The sequence below is a fragment of the Acipenser ruthenus genome, chromosome 2 (genome assembly GCF_902713425.1).
Source record: "Acipenser ruthenus chromosome 2, fAciRut3.2 maternal haplotype, whole genome shotgun sequence".
In the NCBI taxonomy this organism is placed as follows: Eukaryota; Metazoa; Chordata; class Actinopteri; order Acipenseriformes; family Acipenseridae; genus Acipenser; species Acipenser ruthenus.
In genome coordinates, this window is record NC_081190.1 from 27,891,275 (window position 1) to 27,915,756 (window position 24,482).

Below are 24,482 nucleotides of genomic sequence, written 5' to 3' on the forward strand. Positions count from 1 at the left end.
TCATTTTTAAATGCTGAAATCGCAAAATAGTTATTTTTGTCGGTGACCGAATCCTACACAGCTCTAAAGTTATGTATGTGCTACACGTAATAACCTTTCTGAAAAGGATTGTGAATTTCAGAAATCCGATTTCGGTTCATTCTTTGCAGAACAAACCCAAAATGACCCAAGGTTTCTAGGACATTATTATTACGTGAGAAAAACGGCTTGAAACGTGGCGTACCTTCTTCCAAATCAAATTTACACTGGAAGTCGCCCAGTTGAGAGCATGTCAAGTAAATATAAATGCGCAGGTCATAAACCTGATGGAACAAATGCCATACAATCTCAAGGCAATTCATTTAAAATCGGATAAAAACAAATCTCCAAAGGTTGTTTTTCTTTTTCTTCCGAGCAGCTGGAATGGTGGGCAGATCCTTGAGCTAGCTGTGAATGAAAGACTGCTTTCATTCCCACCGACACTCTTAGGTCAGCCTTTCCGTTCACTGCACTGCAGACTTGTTTATTCAGGCCTCCAATACAGCACCATGCAATTAGATAAGAAGCTGTTGCACTGCTCTGTGCAATTTAATGTTCATCAATAAAGGCACTGCATGGTAAAGCCTGTAGTCTCCGGAATTGATATGAAATATAAAAAAAACAAAAACCCTGTCGTACATGTGAAATCAAACAAAAAAATTAAAAACTATGCAACATGGAGCATTTGTCAAAAAAAAAAATTGTCTAATGTAAAGGGTTGAAATAGACAGATGTGGACAGTATACAAATATAACATAATTTCAGGAGACAGGTCTGGAAGTGAAAGATATTTGGCTTGACCGAACGCTGTTTGAAAAGTTTGATGATGCCAAATGTTCAATAATGACTTCCAAATGAGAACAGTACTTCAGACAGAGAGGGGTCTGCTAATATTAAATCTTGTTTTCATGCCAACCCATCAGTTCCAAAGTCCCACTGGGGTTCTTAATAACATGTGCCAGCTCTAGTTAAAAGCAATGTTTCCAAGTATATATTTTTTAATGCCTCCAGTACTTATGAATTAACTTACAAACAGTGACCACACTAACAAAACTGAAAAAAACAAAACAATAATGTCATTTTATAGTGCAATATAAAAGCAGAAGTGCCAGTACCATTTGTGGGGCGACCCAAATGCATATTGGAGCTTGAATTAGAAAAAAATACTATTGTTGTAACAGCATGCAATCTAAAATAGAATTGCGGTCTCTTTAAAAACACACTGCCTCCATCAAGCCTTGTGGGGTCCCACTTTGATTTTGCTGGTAAATTGAATCTCGTGAGATGTCATAGCCAACTAGATTTAATGGAGGCGGTTTAAAATACAGATGTTCAGGGTAACTGAAATGGCGCATCTGAGGATTATAATAATAGGATGGGTGAACAGAGCATGATCGTGTTCATCCCCTATGGGAAGGATTGTGTGTGCTGCAGCAGTTTTGAAATCAATGTGAAATCATCTCTGTAATCATCAACTGAAAAACATACATATATTAATAGAACTTTTTGTCTGCTACACGTCTGTCCTAGTATACTTAAGTATGTTTGTGTGGTTTTCTGTTTAAAGTCTAAAGTCGCTACAAACCGTAAAATACAACGAAACTCGTTATATTAATAGTATAGTAATTTCTCAAAATATAATATTAATCTCATAAAATATCGTTCTTTTGATTGTACTGTTCACCTAAATTACATACGGCTAAAAAAGTGTTTTTACAGTTTGTTTTTCAGACAAGCGTTAGTCAATTTTGGCACGTAGCCGCTGCGCCATGTCTGTGTTACTGGCATTTTCAATTTTGGTCTCCCTATTTTGACCTGGCCGCAAGCCCCACTTCATATTACACATACAAAATGCTTCTAAATCAACATAATACCGTTATGCGCTGGCTGCAGGCCTGATTGACAGTAACTCCGGGAAGTAAAAAATTAAATAAATGTAATTTAAATATTTTGAGGCAGTATTTCAAAGCTATAACCACCTACCAAATCGACCAAAAAAATACAGCATTGGTTAGTGCAATGTGTCAGGAAGACATACCTCTTTGAGTTATTATCCTATCAGGTGTGGTTTTATAAGATATATGGGTTGGATTAAGTGACACACATCAGGTTTTTACAAGCGTCTAATCGAAATTCTTTCCAGCTGAGACAATGCAGTTGTGAGTGTTAGAAACGTCAAACAGTGGTACAGGGAAGCAGCATTCCTTTTTGTGCAGAATTAGACATGTCATTATTAACATGGGATGATGCATGAGATCAAAGCATTTGGCAGAAGTAGTGACGAGACAGAACGATATGTAACTCTTGCAGTTTATAACATCTTAAATCGTAAGTTCAGTCTCGATATTAGAAATGTGCAGCATGAACAGTATTTCAAATGTGCGATATGCACATATATAAATAACATGATTAGTGTGTGTAGAAACTCCACTAAGAATACGCAGGACACATTTAAAAGGCACATTTTTACTTTGTCACTTGCAAGCAGACGAGTGATTGACAGCAGTGACGATGGTATGACTGGTCAAACGTCACAGGGCAGCTCAGATAGTACAGACACTCACAGGGATAGTAGCAATACAATTCAATTCATGGTGGATCTGATTCTGCAAATATGCTAGACCATTTAAATACATGGATTTGTAATACAGAAAGTAAGTTAAAACATGTGGAAGACATAACTTTGCAATGCACAGATTTAGTTTAAATTGGATTACATTTTAAAAAAGCTTCATATTAATTATTTATATAGATATTCACATTACCTGCTTTTTCAGTGGCAAATGCATTAATCCAATGATGTATAATAACATTCTTTACAAATTAATATGTAAAAAGTTGTTGTTATGACTTTTTGACCCCAAAGAAATACTACAAAAAATATTGCATAACGGGTATAATTATAATGTTATAACAGACAAATAAATGCCCTTTAAAACGTACTATTGATTTTTCTTAATGTAATGTTTCAAATACAATGAGAAATAGCTTATTTGCTTTTTTTCCTAAAATCTGAAAAGCACTTCTTAAAATGTTTCAGTTCACCTGCTGGCAGTGCATTACAGATAACTCTGAAAACAGGGTATGGCTCATATATTATGTAAGCAGAATGCATTCCAGGACCAGAATCGAAATTGTTATTTTTTTTTTTTTTTGGGGGGGGGGTACAGGGATTGGCTACTTTTGGACAATACACATGATTACAAGGGGAGGGGATACAAACTCCATCATCACTGCCGATAGGGTTACACTGTTATGAAGTCGTGTCATTAATTCAATGTCTAGGCCTACACAATACATTGAATATCACTACTTTACACTCTTAAGTTTATATATGAAAAGGGACAGTCAGATAAGCCAATTATTTTCAAGTTAGGCTAATAGGAAATTAAGAATTTGTTTGGAACTTGAATTAAAAATAAATATAATCCTACCCACACTTCCTACATAATGTGCAATCAACTTTCTTTAAAACCAAGTGATTGCCAGTCACATCATTCAAAATCACATTTTAAAAAGCTATGCTAGAACTCTATTATACAGACTCACTTGCATGCAGGTTTTCCATACACCGTAAATTACTTTGAAAAAATCACACTGGTCCATATGAGAAACGCAAGTCAATTCTTTGGCTCAAGGAGAAATAAATCTACTTTAAATGGCCCTTTCACTACAGTGTCGTTATTTTTCATATATATCCCCAAGTATATTTAAAATACATTACTGGTTCAATACGCTCATGCATTGTTTCATCTAAAACCAAGAAGCGGTTCTAAATATATCGTCTTTTCCACGAAAAAGGGTTCACACAATGAAGAATAATAACAAAACGTCCATGCAAAGTTTCATTACATTTGGCAGAGCGGTTCTGAAAATCCAGACTCTCTTGCTAGTGATATTCACTCCCCCAAAGGGAAAGCGCTGGATAAATGACAACAGTTATTAGTGAACACCTGCATTGTATTACAAGTTTGATATTGACTTCAAGGTGATTTAACCTCATAATCGTTCACCCCAAGCCGTTATAAATTAACCTTGTACTTTAGCTCGGTAATTCCTTGGCTGCTGTTCATGCATGTATTTCATTAACATGGAAATAAACCACACAACATATACATTACGAAGTTTAAAGCTTTAAACCTGTGTTGTTTCAGCCCCATTACTTTCTAATGAAATTTACCACAGCTATTGAAGCCTACCTTGAATAACTGCATTTAAGCACAACTCACTGTAATTATCAAAGATGAGTCGCTATCCTTTTCATGTTATGTGTTTTGTTTTTGTATGTTTGAAATGATGTCTATAGAAAGACAAAAAATAAATAAGCGTGGCATTGCTTAATGCATGTTCAATTTACAACAGATATAGAATCTTGAAAACTGATACAACTAGAACAACGTCTCAGATGTAGTACATTATACTGCAATAATTGGATGTACACCAATTCCAAGTTACACAAAATGGTCATGGAAAAAACTTCACCACTTGTCTTCTAATGTTAGCTGCAATCTGGATTTCCTGCTGTCCAATTAGTGTATATAACTCTGAAGGCTCTGACAGTTATTACAGGTGCAAATAACAGCCATTTATAGTCTGGTACTTACTTTAGTGAGGTGGATGACCCCTTGGGATGTAACAGAGCAGCCCATAAAACCGACAAATTGCAGCTCCGGACAGTGTTCAGCAAATGCTTTTACTGATTTATCTGTCACCTGAGAGGAGAGAGGTGGAGATAACAGTTAAATGTGGAACTTGTATATACAGTAAACCAAGTCTAAACTATATCATACTTTAGTTCTCAAGCTTTGCATTAACTGCTCTGTAATTTGTAAGTATTAATTACAATAAACCATAAGGCTATATTCTCACAGCTATTTACTTCAAATACATTCATAATACTTAAATAAATCATTAAAAGGGATTATATATATATATATATATATATATATATATATATATATATATATATATATATATATATATATATGTTAGACACACACACACACACACACACACACACACACACTAGATGCTGGTTATTAGCAACTCTGATTGTCGTCTGTCTGATTGTCGTCTGTCATCATGGCTTCAAAAGGTGTAGACCTTCGGATTCTGGATTAATTATCAAAACCGGTACTAAACAAGTACCTTCGGATTCTGGATTAATTATCAAAACCGGTACTAAACAAGTACAGGTAGCAGAAAAGTTTGGCATCTTAAAATCTGTTGTATCCCACAATTTGGAATTGTCTACGAAGCTGCACGCAAAATTGAGAGTGATTTACAGCTAGAGGTGGCGAATCATAAAAAAAAAAAAAAAAAAAAATTACCATTACTTCATTTAAAATTATGCTTCTGAATTAAATGTAAGTCCTGTATAACAAGTTTGTTTACTGTTTTTTAAGGATATTGATAGTACATTGTACGTAGTTGTAGTACTATGTGTACAATACAGTACTGTGTATACTTTTTTTGTTTTACACATCCGTTTAGTATTAGTAAACAGTTGTTTGTTCTGATAGTTGGTGTTTTTCATGTTTATTTTTTGACACTGTAATGAACCAAGACGTGTATTTCAGTGCGCTGTTTCTACTATATAACTGTAGTATATATCGTTTTTCCATACAGATAGACTTGGAAATATGGCTTTTCGCTTTATAACAACGTTTGGTTAATAACTTTTTGCTGGGAACCGAGAGGCTGCTAATAAGCAGCATCTACTGTGTGTGTGTGTGTATATATATATATATATATATATATATATATATATATATAGCTCACAGTTGCTACGGGGGGGGGGTCAAAAATGACAGTTCCACAGCCCTTATGGTAATTTCTAAAACCATCTAACTTCTGGAAATTAACCTTTTTTTGGAAACATTCCCTATGGTTGAATAAGGACAATATTCATAAGCATGGTTCATAATGACAAAGCAGGAACAGCAATAAGAATAACACAAATCATAAATAAAATATTATGATCATTTACACGACAGTTTCCACAATTAAGCCTGTTGTGCACTCTGTCTAAGAATGTTTCCATCTCAAATGTATTTTTAGTTAAAAATGGAAAAACATGAATATTTTTCAAAATGAAAACAGACATTTTTGCACTCCAAATGGAGGATTTGATACTGATATCATATGATGGAAAACAGCTGAAAAAGGTAACACTTTTGTTAATACTGGGCCGGAGTTTGGCACTGGCACAGAACAAGCCGTGGGTAACAGAACGATGCAATAAGCTGCTGAAGCCCACATGTTGTATCACATGGTTAATTAACTATGGGCAGCCATAATACTGTAGGTTTGTGGCCTCAGCCATTCATTCATCGTTGCATCACTTGATGATATTGACACTAACACTTAATTAACTATGCCATGCAATACTGTAGCTTCATGGCTCCGACTCTTTGGAACTCTCTCCCAGCTTTGGTGTGTGATGCTCCCACCGTCGCTCGCTTTAAATCAACTCTCAAGGCACACCTGTTCTCTCTTGCTCTCCGTGCTCTTTAAGCCTGATATCTGCTATTAGCTGCTATGTTGCTGCTACTATTTCATGTATTATACTACTGTCATGTATTATGCACTTCCCACTGTACTTAATGTATTATGCTTTTTTTTTTTTTTTTACTGTATATCATGTATTATGCATTTCTCTGTATTTAAAGTATTATGGATTTTCTTGTTGTTACTGCATCTTGTAAAGCGCTTTGTGATGGTGGTCCACAATAAAAGGTGCTATATAAAATAAAGATTGATTGATTGATTGACTGTATGGGCAATAACAGAGCCCCCTATGGGAAATGCCAAAACCAAACTGCATGTGTGGATATACCCAAGCAACCTTACCAGAGTCCTGTATGCTAGAAAATATACTGGGCACAACATCATTGTTTAAGATTATCATTATTCATAATGAACAGGCATTGATTTTAAAGTGCACCTGTTTTGTCATCCAGATCTAGTTAAATGGCCGACATTTGACTGAATTCTCTTTCTTTGCATGCACATTCCACAGTCTGTAGCAATGAACTGCATGAGGCACATTTCTACCTATTGTATGTCACAGCATATAAATCTAAAATCTATCTCTGTACTGCAATTGTTTACATTAGAATTAATCCAGTATTACCATTCATAGCAGTCTTCAAGGTCACTACCTGATACTTTGCTCTTGTGTGTGTGTATATATATATATATGTATCAGTGCTTAGTCAATTATATTGCACACCATTGATATATATTGCACAGCCAGTTATACTGCACTCAAATAAGTTATTAAACCCAATAATTTATAATTAATATTATATAATTAATAATTATATATATATATATATATATATACATACATTAGCTTTTCCTTTTTAAAACGCCCTCAGGATATTAAAGCTTCAGATTCTCAATGCATTGTCAAGGGTTGTTTCTAGTTTTTTTAAATATTCTTTTTAGAAAAGAGAGGTAATGCTTTTTATGTTTATTATTATTACATATGTATAAGGATTAGTCATATTTTCAGGTTACTGTAGATCAACCATTTCAACATCAGGTTACTGCTGCAGACATGAAGCGGGGACATATGCAAATATCCTGAGTCTATTTACGAGTCATATTTCTGTCTACTCAAATGATTATAAACATTTTAAGAAGATAAAAGAAGATAATAAAAAAGGGGTGACAATATAAAAATATAGGAGGTTGAGAATTATACTTGATGAATTATAAATGTATCCTTTTTCCTGTTAAGAAAAAAAACATTTAATAGAGCAATGTCTCGTTCTAGCGATTGAAGAAATACAAAAATAAAGTTCAAATAAACGTCAGCAGAAAAATACACCATGTTTTTTGCTGTAATGAAGTATACACAAGGGCCAGCCCTTGACAATTTAAATAATTATCAAAACCAGAAACCCAGAATAAGCATTGTGACTAATGCCTGATTCAGTTTTAAAAAAAAATGCATCAAAAGGAGGAAGAATGGCAGCACATGTATTTAAATGTGTATATCAAATGGTACCCATTTTTCTTGCCAAAAGCTTCACTTTTTAAGAAGTAACTGACAAACTTCAACAGAATTAAAGAATTAAAGAATTAACGTCCTCCGGTTGTACCAAAAAGCAACCCTAGTCAACAAGGGCACAGCAATCACAACTGATCACATTATACTAGTCCATTAGTGTTCACCCAGGAATCTGTAATAATTTGATTGCCAATTCGACCTTCATTGACATTCACTCATTCTCTATTGCATAATGTTGGTCTTCCTTTTAAAAAAAAAATCATATCACTGATGAGTAGAGATTTATAAGTCATGCACTAAGGCTTGTGAATGGAAAAGACACTGACTTGGAACTAATGGCATATAGATCTTTTTCTGCTTATTAAAGATCTATGAAAATGTAGGCCTGGCTAAATCATTTTCATTAATTTATTGGCCAGGATTCTATAACAGGATAACTGAGCTGTGTTAATATACCGATTACGAAATAAAAGCAAATTATTTTTAGCGGTAGGAATGCATCTGTTCAGGTAGTACAGTAGACTAAAGGTAAAAGATTGAGTAGTCTTGAGCAGAATCCCTGAAACCAAAAATCAATATAAATGATGCAGCAGTGGTTGACTGTTTAAAGAGGGTAAACTCCACTAAATAATGGTAAATGAGCAAAGTGCTCATCTGCTTCATACTGACATTCAGAAACATGAACATTAAGAATAGGACTTGCTTTATCTGAAAAATGTAGGCCTGTGGTATTCTAAAACAGTTGCTTTATAAATCGACAACTCTAGAGAGACTATGTTCATTATTTATTCAGATACTGCTGCCACTGAATTGCATTTAAGGTATATACCTACTTTATTATTTCAGATATTTTATAGATTGTGATTTAATCTGAGATTGGAGATCAATGGGAAACTAGGCTGGTCACGGTTCACTCAAGTTCTTCATTGGAATACCATGAAACTTGTTAATTATACAACAGCTTTCACAATTTAGGAATCATTTCTGATCAGCTGAGCTGATGACAGGCCGTGATTGAGTGGGGTGGAGATGCTATTAAACTGACACACTCGGGTGTGATTTATGCATGCTGTAATTGGTGTGCTCAGTTCAGAGCAGGTTTAGCATGGGCCTGTTTGTTCAAACTCTTGGCTGGTCATTTCAATAAAATACCTAAAGAAGGGAAATTCTGAAGCCCAGGATTGTGCTAGTTTCAATCCCTGAATATGGTACCTATACTTTAACACTGCATGGTTGCATTCTGATGCAACAAATCCGAATTATTCCCATTTCACCCGGTGCTTCTTGCCTAAAAACAACAAGTTACAGGATATGTCTATTTTGATCCACTGCCACCACTGTAAATACAAATGGAAAAATAGCTAACATGTACAAACAAAACACCTGCACAGAGAGATGGACAGGCCCAGATTCTGTTTGAAAATGAATGTGCTTATCCACTTTCATCACCATTGGATTAGCGGCTCTCTAGAGGGAAAAATGGAGTGTGACCTATTTACAGTACAAATGCATGGACAGGCTTCTTCTTACAGTCTCAGATTTTGATACATTTACTAATTTGAGAGAACGAATGTCCTTACCGAGTTTCATCACATTTGGTGGTTCCCTGGATATGTAAAAATGTAGTGCAAAAATGTAATCTGGTTAAATCCTGTCCTTTTTTTGTTTATATTAAATTTCACACCATTTTTCTATCCCACTGGAAATGACAATGACAATGTCCAGTTAGAATGTCGCCTCACCACTGCAGTTCTCTTACCAATACAGAGGTAAGAGAACTCCATAACTTGGACAAGCTGTTTACAAGAACCACTGTTTTTAATGTTTCCCTACAAGCAGCAGTATTAGTACATTTCCCTTCTACAGTTTTACATTTACAAATGACCGTGTGGATAAGACAGAAACAAAGACTTGCAAAGCAGAACAGCAAATCATTCATCTTACTAACTGTACACCAAACAGCCAGCTTTGCGCAAAAGGTATGGATTACTGTAATTCTTGCAAAGCAGCAATAATTCTCATTTCCCCGCAGAGAAAGTAACGTGAACAGGACTTTGTTAGGATTACTGAGAATTCAGGTCCTTCGCTTGGATATTAAGAAACATATCACATTCACCATACCCTTAGACTAAGCAAAGAACTGTGGGCTGGTCACCCTGGATCAAGTCTGACATTTTCTATATGGCAAGCCAACATCATTTTTTTTTTCCCCCAATCCTATTTGAAATACATTTTCATGAGCCCCAACAGTGTTCATGAAATCAATCCTGATTAAAAGTCCTCTAATCAGCTGCACCAAAAAGAGGACCCCAGCCTGTTCTGATTTAATGGAGGGTAATTATGTTTGAAATAACATGCAATGCAACACTGGATACATGCTGCGAATGCAAATGCTTTGTGTCCTGCACTAGATGCCAATAATCTCTTTTCCATCTAGTTATTTCTGTATGTTCTGCAGGTTTGACAGACATCTTCAAAGAATTAAAATAAAATGGGGGCCAGCTACCTCACTTACATCTTTAAATAGAATTGGACAGTACAGGGTAAGCACCAATCCACCACTAGACTGGGCTACATAGTGACAACTTATTGTCCATACTCACGGCATGAGTGAATCAATACATACAATTATCGGCTTTTCAAAGCCTACCCGTATGCTTCTGTCTTTGCAAATAATGAAAAGCATCATATCCTTGGAAGTTGGAAGGTAGCCTGGCCTCCCTGCCCTGTAAGTCACTGCCTGTCACTATATGTACACAGGGATTATGCATCTTGGGTCAAACTAATGGCAGTAATAAAAGTATCTCTTTGACAAACCGCCAACAAGAACTTCATCCCTCAATTCAAGGACCTTTAATTTTATTCCTGTCACCACAGTCAAATCCTAACGTCTGCCAAAAAGCGCAGAATCTGGAGAAAAGCTGGAGTGGCATATCAATATTTCTGCTGTGCACGGATCAATACTTGGATTCCTCAATCAAGTTAACTATCAGGATGATAAAGGGGTTCACAGTAAGCATTATTTCAGTCCGATATATAGTTCAGGCATTATTAGATTGATCACATGATAACTTTTTTTTTTTTTACAAACACAGGATAACAGATCAAAGCCTGACAGATCTGATGTACTGTAAGAAGACAAAAAATGTTGGAGACCAGAAGATGCCAACAGGCCCATCGAAGCTTATCTCTTGCAAGCCATTCATTTAGAACATCTGAATCTTTTTTGAATGAACCTTGTCTTTTAGTTGTTGCTACTTTAATCGAGAAAACTATTGGTAAGATATATACTGTATTCCTTCGAATTTAAGATCCACTTTTCAAACCGATTTTTTCTTCTCAAAAACGGCCTGCGTCTTAAATTCGAATATAGTGATGCATGTATTAAAAGACATGACTGCCCAACTACACAAACACACAAACAAACTACACAATTCAACATTCTGCTTGCATTTTTCACAGCCTTTTAACATTGTTATGACACTATTAGAGCAGAGTGCACTATAAATGTCATTTTCAGTCCTTTTACTTTCTGCTTGTATTGTAAATTACTGCACCTTTAAACTTGTATTGTACATGCAAGTTATTTAGCTTCAAAAACATTTCTTATTTGAATATAACATTGGTTTCATGTGAATATAGCATAGGATAACTATTTGCAACATATGGTATAGTATTGTTGATTTTACAGAAGTTTTATTTCAGTGTCTACACTGGTAAATCCAACTGGTGCTTCAGGATACTGAAGGCTTATCAAGTATTTTTCAGCAAGAAATAACGCTTAAAGCAATTAGCATGAAGGTATTTTCTTTTACTACTTATTAAAAGGTTAAGGGGTTCCTGAACAATTTAATCATCGTAAGATAATTTACACATTATTTTCACCAGGGAATGAGAGGAGTGACAGATTGGTAATTAACTGAGAGAGAGAGAGAGAGAGAGAGAGAGAGAGAGAGAGAGAGAGAGAGAGAGAGAGACTTAGAAACTAGATATTTCCAACCTTTCACTTCAAAACTGTAACTGAATCAATCTAGGGGAAACTGCAGCTATGAGAATCTAATGCAATTTTTCTTTTCTAAATCGCCAACACTAATGGGTATTTCTAAGCTTTAAAATCACAGAGTACCTGGCGTGCCCACAGCAAGTAAAACCATAAACGTCAGTTTAAATGTGTGCTGTATTAACTTAACTGAATACATGCTACTCAAAAGGCAGAGTTTCCATGTAAAAACAAAACAAAAGTCTTACCTTTTTTCGCACACTATTTTGGTAGTACTTTTCTGGTAATTTGGGTCTCTATGTAGTTTTCTTTTAGGGATAGGAATTATCCTTCCAAATGCAAGTAACCTATTTAATAGTAAAACGCAAGAGGATATATTTAAATGTTTCTGTCTGAGTTCCAATTTGGCAGTGCACAACTACTGATATTGTTCAGATTTCTTAAAACTGGGTTTCCACAAAGTTTTTAGTTTGTGTTGAAGCACCACAAGTCTGCCTCATTTGGCCAGCAAAATTCTTAATTCAAAAAGCAAGGGAAACAAAACAAAACAAAACCCCAGACAGCATTACACAAATAAAACATAAAATAAAAACAACATTCCATAAGAAAGCGCTGTGTACTATCCTTGTATTATTTCCTAAACATTATTTCATTCTTTGACTGCATATATATTTATTATAAACCTATATATATATATATATATATATATATATATATATATATATATATATATATATATATATATATATAGGTTTTCCTACAGAACCATACCTTCAGCAATCCTAATCCTTCTAGTCTATGAACTGAGCTGAAATAGCAGCACTTTATTTTAATGATATAAAAATGAACCAGTCAAAATGTTTAGTACACTACATTTACAAAATACTGTATGTAGATCTACAATAAGCTACCATACTCGCTCACATTTCCCACTATATAATATTCTTATAATAATAATAATAATAATAATAATAATAATAATAATAATAATAAATACCTAAATCCGAATTCCACAGGGACAGTGCAAGGCTCTAACCAGTGTGTGGTTATATATATTTTTTGTTCTTGTTATTGAGGATCCAGTATACATTGTATTGCTAAGGGACAAAAAAAGTCTGCACTTAAAGCAATTACCTATCCAATGACCAAAAAGATAACAAAAGTGTAAAGCGCTTTGTTATTTATTGCAATGGGCTGCAATTTTTTTTATATTTGTAGTAGCTTCAGTATTTTTTCATAGCCTTGCTTATAAAACAACAAAATTATAAAGCACTATCATTTTATGAGTCAAATGGCAATAATTTGAAACGTTTAATAAATGGTGTCACATAAAAAAAAAAAAAAATACTGAATGAAAAAGTCTTTAAACCCCTCGTACTGTGTGTTTATATTTTTCCTGTTTGGTCAAAGAGCTTGCCTGGGCTACTTCCAGCAGATCCCAGCTGTTAAGAATTGCTACAGTTTTTAGTTACAGTAGAAAGTTGCGCGAGGTCACAAATGAGACCTTCACTGCTGAAGTCTCGTAAGTATAAGTTACAACAAAATATATTTTTTGGGCAATTTGCTCTGCTTTTTTAGCGCGAGAAGGCGATTTACCCACCCTTTTAAGCCGTACCATAGTTTGGCCGCGCTCTTCCTGTAGTGTGAGGAATGTGACTGGTATGTGCGTGCCACATCACATTCTCATGACAATGGAAAGAGAATTGGGAGTTTCTAAATTGCATGGAAACCCTGCCAAAGATCACATAACACTGACAACAGTATGCAGAGGCTAGCATGGTATTCCCCAGATGGCTGGCTCAAAGGTTAGATAATAAACTGTACTGTCACAGAATGTATGGGATACAGGTCGCCCTGTTTTTGTTGGGTTTTCAATGTAACACAAAAGTATTAGAGCATAACAGCTGGTACATTCCCATACATTCTGTAAATCATGACATCATTGTTGAGCATGATTGGTTCATGGTCACCCATGGTATAACAACACTTGAATATGAAACAATCATTATTATTATTATTATTTATTTCTTAGCAGATGCCCTTATCCAGGGCGACTTACAATTGTTACAATTTATCACATTATTTTTTACATACAATTACACATTTATACAGTTGGGTTTTTACTTGAGCAATCTAGGTAAAGTACCTTGCTCAAGGGTACAGCAGCAGTGTCCCCACCTGGGATTTAACCCACAACCCTCCGGTCAAGAGTCCAGAGCCCTAACCACTACTAATTAAGGACACATTTTTGGATTTTGTTAATACAGCAGTAAAGATGAAAAAAGCAGGACACCAAAATCTGGGTTCATCCTCTATAGAACTTTTTTTTAATTGGTCTACATATTTCAAAAGGACCTACGTACATTGTCCAATAATACATTACTGAATGTATCATTTCATTGTACATTCGAAGCAAAAAATATGGCAACATTTCATTGTACATTTGAAGCAAAAAATATGGCATCATTTGCCTATCTTCTTGTCCCCTAACTACAAACCATAACGCATGGTTCCACAGACTCTGATTAGCACTAACCTTGGACAACTGAATGTTACTTTAGGTAAGGTAGTCCAAGATTAGTGGTAATATGGGTCTAACAAACCAGCTGGGAATCTTTAATTCTACGGTAAAACTAGTAGAAACTAATTTTAGAGGAAACACAGTAAGTCTTCACTCATTCTGGCCCCTAGCCATATAGTTACTGTATAAAACAGGACTGGGTAAAATATAAGTGGAATAAACATGCCTTTATTGTACAGACGTCTGCCATTGTGGATAGTTCTTACTGCCAAATAAATATTTAAAAGGTTATACATCACATTTACCTGCATTACAACAGGATCCTACAACAGAGTTGTGTTACTGAAGTGTTTTATTCATACATATTCTCACTCAAAATGGGATATGGTAGGAGTACGATTCTGTTTGTTTGCAACGCTTAACTATTCTTTTTTAGCTTTTTTATTGTTTGCTTTTATGCCAAACTATCACTCAGTGTCACTATGATTGTTTAGGCCAGGTTTTTAAAACTGCTTGCTTTAGCACAACCTGATCAAAGTTTTCCAGTGAGTACAATTACACTGCTACCATGTCAAGCTGTAAAGAGATGTGTGAAGTACGGAGTACAGAGCATCATTCATCAGCACTGCTCCACAGAGGCTTCAGTGCTACGTAAACTGTTTACTTATTTCTACACTTCTCGAGATTAACACAGGTTTATGGGTTCTAGTGTATACTGTTAGCTCATCTCACTCCTAACAGCGCTCCAGAGGACCTACTTTACAACTATGAAAAGGCCAGCGCAGGTGGTAGAAAGCAGAGGGGCACTTCTGACTGCTCAAATTAGACACAAGGCAATTCTTTCTCATTACTTCATTTGCAGACCTTAACAAGAGACTTGCAGGAATTTAAGAAAAGAGATTGCACAGCAGGTTTATGATCATTTATGTTATGTCTTTTTTGTATTTCTTTTTGATAAAGTTTACAGTATGCAGCCATTTAAAGGACAAGTTCATGTTAGGCTAAATCACAACCCTTAACCAAAATTCGACATTTAAAAAATGGCATGCATATAAGGCATCCAGTATACAATTATTTGTTTACCTGGCACATCCCATTGGCATAGTACTGTAACTGTGTTTTTTAACCTTTTTATGATGTACGCGTAAACACTGCGACAGAAAGGCAGGTAACTGAACACAGAATACTGGTATGTTACTTTTGAGGTGTAACTGCACAAATGCACTACTTCACCATAATTACATGACCATACTTGGGAGCAAAGCACTTTTTCATAAAAAGACATGTAATGTAAAATGAAGGAGATTTAATTAGCTGTGCACTTTGAATGCAACATGAAGTACTACCAGCCATCAACGGAAGTGTTTTAAAGGTACAGATCATTATTTTCACGTGTGTGCTAAATTGTACATCAACTCTGCTGTAAAGTAATTGTGGGATTTGGTAACTAAAGTGGGCACAAGCCTAGACTTAGTGTCATAGAGTCTTCAAGGTTGCACATTTTAAAACCCAATTAGGTATGTGTGACACAGATCGAATGATTCTTGGTGTTAGATCTCCCTCCTGACCTGTGAGGGCGCTGTGTAAAAGGAACAGAGTACCCTGGACTAAATGGCATGACAATTTATTCCTTAGGGTAGGTGGAAATCTGTCATTTAGGAAGGGGGCGGAGCTACGGTACCCAAACTCAATGACTCGGACGGGAAATGGTGTGGCATGAGTGAGGGTATAAATAGGGGTCGTAGTGCAAGTGATCTTTGGTAAATGGTTAGTTTTCAAACCTACAAGGAGTCTGTGTTGCAGTATCGTGAACCAAGAGTGTTTGTTAGTTTTTGTTATCAGTAGCACGATCCGGATGTGTAGCAAAGGCCAGCATAAACCCAGACATCACTTTCACCCCTGCATTTCACTGAGAACTGTAATACACCACTAGCACTTATTCACTGTCACTAAGAACTGTGTTTGTGTTTTGTGTTGGTGTGTAAAACTGGACTTTCGGTTGCGGGTCAAACCCAGGGATTTATTATTTACAGGTGTTCGCCATAAGGCTCTGGACATTGTTCAATAAATCAATAAACACCCTTCCACCTGGAAATCATTGTCTGTCTGTTTAGTATCCACTCTGCACTGCACGCACCTGTATTCACTCACCACTTTACCACAGTATGTGATACTCTTGCATGGACAATTTTACTTCTTAATCTCATTCAGACCTGTGATTGGCCAGGGACTGCTGTTGTCCGTCTCATTACCCTTTGCACATCCTCCTGGCCAGCACGCTACCGGTTACTTCTAATTTGGACTCTATTAAACAATACTGTAGGGAGTGGTTAACAATTTAAAAAATCTACTTTAAATCAACTAACTCATATTACATTATCCAATAATAGTAAAGCTGGACAAGGTAGCAAGTTATGTAAATGTTCAATTTAAAAACACTTACTACCTTCAACTTAAATGGTAAACTTGTCCATAAGTATAAAACACTCAAGAGTGGTACATTTAGAGATAGTAAAAGAACCGTTGAAAATTCCATCTGTCCGTCTGTCTTAATGTCCTCGCAGGCATCAATGTTTATCATTGAATTAACAAAGCTTCTTTTGGTATTTCTAAAAAGATAAACTAACCTAATGTCATTACTTTGAATACAAATTATATGATGACAGTTTCAAAGATCACACGATTACAGTGTAAAAAGCTATGGTATCTTTAACATGCGATGATGAAGTGAACTATATGTGAATAATTCTGAATATATATATATATATTCAGTGTTTTTTAGCTTTAGTGGTTTCAGATTTTCATCACCACAGCAACAACCGAACTGTTGCATCTATCATGCACTGACAATAAATCCACCCTGTATGCTGCCCACACTGAAATGAACAGTGAAAGAAAGCACTTTACTCTCAGCTCATTAGCACTGTCATACACAGCCCTAATGATCACAGCAATAAATTAAAATACAATACAATACAATACCCAGAATCAGCACAGAGATTAATGCTGTAGGTGTTTCACTTGGTCTGAAGCCTAAACGATCTGCAATACATCAAATCCCTTTGCAAGAACTGATTTTATTGGAATAAAAACAAATTTAAAATTCATGGTGCTTAAGGAGGAATCAATAAAATCTAATACGCATTCTACTCAATTCTTGTGTAAAGCAGCCTTCCTTTAATATACTTTTCAAGTCTCTAAGGTAGGAATATCACAGCCCTTTATCCACATTCAGAAGGTTCATAATGTAGCCGTGTCCTTGTGAAAATGTAGTACTGGTAGGTGAAATCTGAATTCAGGGAAAGATACAATATAAAACATTACCTCCATCGTTTGAACACAAAATCTCATTTAAGTAGGGTCAGTAATTCCTCACAGCTTGAAACATGGCATTTTGAGTAATGTGCAGATTAGCGGAAGCCATTTGGTTCTCTTCTAGCATATCAATAAAGCAATACTGAACTGAAAACAAGGACTATTTGTAAATAAAGTTTAAAAGAACACCACCTAATCTACATTACTTTCAAGTGGTATTTCTCACTTGTTCTGACAGTTTATTAAATGCTGTTATTGACTACAACCCCGCAGAGGGATATTGGCGGGCACAGTACAAGGCGGAGCAGCATGACTTCCAAGTCATTTAGAATCTGAACAAAATAATAACTTTCTACACACAGTATCAATTACTTCCTGCGTTGCTTCCAACATTTTCTCACACAAATCGGAATCTGGTTACCACTATAATAACAACAATAATAAAGAAAAACTGTTACAGAAATGTAGACAAAGTAGCCCTTTAAGTTAAAACAAACAATAGGTACTTCAGTGCCTGGTGGCATGACTCATTTTGATTGTGAATTTGAATATTAGCTAAAGAACAAGTACTGTTGCTTCCAATTAAATTTGTTTTACAGTCCCCATATTATGTTTGCAGTCATTCTAAAGTGGTTGCATTTTTGTTACTCAAGTAAGTTTTCTTTTTTATGGTAAATGTACTTTGTCTTGAACAAAAGAGCCAGTGCCATCTAGTGAACAGGTATTAAGGAGTTATTTTTGTATATATTTTTGACAATACACAGCTGTGCACGAGATGACACGGTCTCTCACTTCTATAAAGACACTTTGGCTACATAGGTCTGTGGCAGGAAACTAAATCAGAAGAGCAGCACCTGAACACAGTAAATATTAAAAATGAAAGTAAAAAAACAACATTAGGTTAATTGCAGACATTATCAAAAAGACAAGGAGTAATATTGACGATTACCATAACAAACTGTTAGATAGCTCAATATTCAGAGCAATAACAATAATAATACAGGAGTAGAACAATCAAGTTTCTACAAGAAAAACAAATCACCAAAACAAAACATCTCAGGAGGAAAAAACAAGACTACAGTAAAACAAAATGAATCTGTAGATGGACAAATTCCCAGCAGACTTAAAGAGCTGTCACACAAAAGCTGCTTCCCACTAATTATTTTATATTGGAGAAGTGGCATTTACATGACAGTTTGAACATCCCAATTTATGTTTTGTTTTGCAAAACTGCCTACAAGAAAAGTCCTAATGAAAACCCAGCAGTAGCTATAAATCACTTTCTCATTAAAGAACAGTTATTAATGAAGGTAAAGGACTGCACAGCCGTTCCACTGTGCATCACTCCGAGATGGAGCACGGCCCTCAGAGAAAATCTAAATAAATGCTGCCGACACATCTCGCCCCTGTTCACAGCAATTTAATATTGACAAGTCTGCCAATTAACGGCAGGACTCTCCTTTTCCACTCCATGACTGTGCTGCACATGTCTTTAAAAATCGAATCATGGAAGAACACCTCCAAGCCGAACGGAAAGTCTACACTTTTGTTATCCCACTGATCTGTCAATATCACGTACCTCCCAGCCTGTCAGCAGTTACTATTTATACTTGCTCATAAAAAATCGGTAAGATGATTTCCAGTTTTAATGCTAATGCCATATTTGTGAACTGATGCTTTTACCAAATTCAGTAAAATTAAAATATCCTGTGGCAAAGTGGGTAAGTGTGGCAGGTGAAGGCAATGCAGCAGTGCAGAAGAAACAGACAGACAACGATATCCAGGTGCAATGGTGTTTAATGATTTCCAAAGCCTGAAGGCAAAACAAACAGTAAACGATAATGATGTAAAGTAATATGGCGTGGTGTATCACGTTACTTCTAATCCCCGGGTTTGACCCGTAACCAATAGTCCCGTTCTTTATACACCCACACGTAACAACAAAACACAAGTCTTTTAGTGAGTGAATTAGTGCTCGTGGTGCAAACACAGTTCTTGGTGAAATAAGGGAAGTGCTGGTGTCTGGTTTGGTGCTGGCCTTTGGCTACAGCTCCAGATCGTGTTAGTAGTCTAAACAACAAACAAACAGTTTTTTAACCAAGACGGTACAAACAAACAAACACAACGCTCACGTTTTCACCATTTCTCCTTTTAGGTTTTGCAATATAATTTTGTAGTTTCTTTAATTACATTATGTTAACTAAAATATCTAAATTATGTTCCTATAGTCTTTTCTTATTATTATTTTGTTGTTATGTCTCAATCCTAAAATTCTAGGCGATGCAAAAATTGTGGCCCAAGCTGTACATAAGAAAACAATAAGGCACTTGTAAATTGTATTTTGAGCACACAGATATGTTTCTCTAAACAAGGAGTACAACTCATCTTACTGCAGACCTTCTGCTCTCCACAATAAGATAGTTATACATTTGATCTTTATTAAAACAGAATGTAAATTCAGAATACCGGTACTTGTCAAATTGTGTCTCCAAAACCTAATGTGAACAGCGTGGGGGGACAAACGATAGTTGCCTTGCCCAGTGTTACTGAAGAACAAGTGTTTTCTAAAGAAATTATAGTAATCAACAGTTTTTTAAAGCAACTTAATAAAAAGAAAGACATTATTATTAAAATATACATATTTTTACAATGTGATGATTAATTCATTACAAATGAGAATGATAGAACACATACTTTAATACACAGGCTACGTAGTAGCACTTTAAACCAAAAAAAAAAATTAAAAAATAAAAACTGCCAGTTTAAAAGATTTCATTTTTTTTTGTATTTAACCTCAACAAAAACCTATTATAGAGCTTCAAATCAAATCTTTGTATTACACCAGAAAAGCAAGAATATTTGAAGGCTGTTCGTGCCTTTGGCTTTTTCAAGCACATTGCATCTCATTTGTTATTTGGAAAACTCAGGGAATGTGTCACGGCAAGGATCTCAAAATGCCTGTATTGTGCTTGAATATGAAAACAATATCCCCCTCCATCAATGTCAAATGACCTTGATGGGCTGCATAACATTTGTTCTAGTCCAGTAAAATCTGTATGGACACTTGCTGTGATGATTGATTTAGTGTTTTATGTCTATCCTGGTTTGCTGGCATACCAAATTGCCTGTCATTTAAACAATATCTTCAATCAGTAGACTTTCCTAATTTTTTCTTAACAGGTCTGCAGGTTACAAATAGCCCAATAGACTGTGGCCCTTACAGATCAATAATGTATGAGAATGCAACACTGTAATCAAATTCTGTTTTACAGAGTGTGGATTTTACTTTTTGACAAGGTAACTGGCAGCATTGTTTAGGAGGGAAAAAATAAATAAAACAGTTTCTCAAGAGGCTACACCTGACAAACAGCACTCAAGTTAAAAAAAAAAAAAAATTTAAAAAAAATTTACCACAATATTGAGATACATGTTACAGATAAGCTACAAGTAATTAGGAATTAATGCAACTACAGTAATTATTTTCAAAGCTTCATAACATACGCTGAGGGAAGTTCTAGTAACAACCCTCTGGAACTACAGTATAAAAGTAAATGGCATTTTAAGCATTTTAACTTAAACATCACTTCACTGAGGAAAATAAAAAAACATACATTTTAGCTGAAATACAAAAATGAAGCACATTTAAATTTTTGAAAATACAAAAAAGAATAAACTTACCATGTTTTGGGAAAAAAAACCCCCCAAAAAACAGTAAGTAGCATACACTATCCTTGAGTTGTTGGGGGGGAAAAAATTACTCAATATCTTGGTATCCCTGAAATCGATAAAATCACCCCCTCCACTTACACATTTACTACAAAGCGACTGCTTGAGACATTTGTTCATACCCCCAAAAATACAACGATGACTGCCAAGATGTTCTCTTTCCTGTTTTATGTACACAGTTTTGAACCCTGATGGGTAAAAGCAAGTAAGTAAATATATATATATATATATATATATATATATATATATATATAATCACAGACACACACACACACACACACACACACACACACAGAGGCACTGAATTCTGGACTTTATTAATCCAAAACATCTTTCAATTGTGCATCGTGCCTTCTTTTATTTTCTGTTCCAACTAAGAACTGGTCTCTTGACAAAGATGTGGGAAACAAGGCCAATAATTTTTGAAGCCGTTGCCTCATTAAATCGTACTAATACCATGTAAATCACCAACATTGCATAGAAATTCGACGGATGCATAAAATGCCAAAGCTACAAACACTTTTTAATTTGTGTACAGCGTGCCTTCTCCTTGTTTGGATTTTCAAGATCTGGTAACAAAATGTCACATCATTCTAGCATTAAACTCAGTGTCAGTCTGTAATGTTTTTTTTTAAAAATCATGATTGTTCTGTTGGCTATAATTAGTAGCAAATCCATGATTAAAAGGTAGCCACTAGAAGACCTCTGACGGGCTTCTAGGTTGAGAATTTAATTAACAGTAGCAGAATATTTAAGAGCGCTTTGTGAGAATCTGGAAAGCAATTAGATGTATAGCAGCAGCATTCTAAATATTTAGCAGGTCCTTCCAAAATAACAGATACCTAGAATGTTGTGAAAAGGATAGAAGGATGCCAACTAGTTAGAAGTCTGCTAAATGCTTAGAAGTGCTTTGTGCAAAGACTAAAAAGCACTGAAAAATCAAAAGGTCCTCAATGTTCAGAACATCGCTTATGGAAGAAGCACACTTTGGAACTAAATGCATCAAGCTTGTGGACAAGGCAGTTTTAAGCACTTCAAAAGAGATGAATGGCTTTTCAATCTGTACAACTCTTTTAAACACGGTCAGAAAGTGTTCAATGTATTACTGTCATATCTGAATGTTATTGATCTTCTTCGTCATGGTTATAAAGTAACACTTTGATGTGTACCTGACTATCGATGGCTTGATTCATTCTAAAACAGAAGCAAGCAGTTATGAATAGCTTCGCTTTTATGGAGAAAATCATGAAAACCTAAAGCCTACCGCACACAAGCCGATTCGTAAAGTATAACTGATTTTGGATGCAACGTTACTACAAATCAATCAGTTGGGACGATGACACAACCACCTAGTATGCAGCGGAAAGGTCAGGGGTTATGGGGGTTGTCGCTTTGGTATTTTGTGACATCCATAGCGACAATGGTTTCTTTGTACTATATTATTCCCTTGGGTTATCCCAATTCTGACTTTTACGAGACACAAACTATGAAACTTATATGCTTACCACACATTAGCACATCTCATGGTTAAAATAATATCAAACACTTGGGTATTCATGAACGCAAAGATACACAGCACATAAAGGAGCATAAATGAGTTAAAATGGGATATTGGAAACTGTTTAACAAATGCCAAAATCATGTTTTTCTACATAGCAGTTGGTACATCGGGTTTCAAAATCGGACTAATACTACTACTGGTACCACGAAAAGAAAAAAAATAATAATACTACAACTACAACTGTACAATTACTACTAATATATGATAACAATAAAACTGTGGGATATATAGGGATGTTCAATAACTCTAATCTATAGTCCAACCTTTATTTTACAACGGAGTTGCCAGAGGTCAGGGTGGTAACCTTTTATTAAAACAAGACCTGTTGTTATAGGGCAGCCCATCTCTAGTATGTCCAATAGGAACGCATGGGCGGGGTCATGTATTTATTTTCTGTCTTTTGGATCGTTTCCAAGTCGCGTCTGATGTGGACTGACATCATGCGACTTTGCTCGCATCGCTCGCATCCAGTGTTGATGCAGCTTAACACTGGGAAGTGCACTGAATAATTCACAGAAGCCTATTGAATTGACTTTGCACTGTGTGTTTGAATATCAGCTTTTCAACACCATTTCCACTAAGGACGCCATTTAAGGATTATCCAGAGTCTGAATTTTAGAAATACTTATCTCTTACATACCACTTATGTAGCCCAAGGGTTTGTTCCACTATTTTTACTGAATGTAAATTATTTCACAACTGCCATTTAAATGTAAAACTAGAGTTAAAGCACACACACACACCAACAACAACATATTGTACTACACTCTTTGCTGAAACAATCATTGCTGTCTGCTCTACGGTATATCAATAGCTCAATTAGACACTTGTTTCTCAAAAGATTCAGATGTAATTTCCTTTTCTTCATATTTTGTCTAAATAATGTATGATTGAGAAAGCCAAGGTGTTGATTGAATTGAAAATGAAAGCTTCCTGTCTCCACACATACCAGGCAGGGATGGAAATGACTGGTTGTGCGGGTCTCAGAACAGATTGAATTCAGAAATATTTAACAGCAGGCTTGTGTAACTGTACCCTAGTAATCTGAGGTTTCTTACAAAGAGAGAGGAACACACACACACACAACGGGTATTTAAATTCAAGAGTTGTCAGTCCACTTACTGCCTTGAAATTGTAATAGCATTGCATTCACTATAAGCTACTGGCAAGTATTGTAACATGAGCATTTCTGTCTCAACCTGAAGGGAAAAATACATTTCAAGGTTCAAAGGGGTAGTTCATCATTTTCCTTGCTTATTCAAAATCAGGACTACCATGGAACAACAACAGTAACAGCTGGGCCTATACAAAACACTTGAAG

At 35.5% G+C, this 24,482-nt stretch overlaps 1 protein-coding gene across 2 annotated transcripts in view; it reads right to left on the reverse strand.

Annotated features, from left to right (window-relative positions):
• Window positions 1-24,482, reverse strand: part of LOC117963338 (F-box/LRR-repeat protein 17-like) — a 272,309-nt gene that overhangs the window by 179,169 nt on the left and 68,658 nt on the right. For both annotated transcript variants that reach the window (XM_058992994.1, XM_058993001.1), the window contains exon 6: window positions 4,623-4,730. In XM_058992994.1, the coding sequence (XP_058848977.1) occupies window positions 4,623-4,730 (108 nt within the window). The remainder of the gene's footprint in view (window positions 1-4,622; window positions 4,731-24,482) is intronic.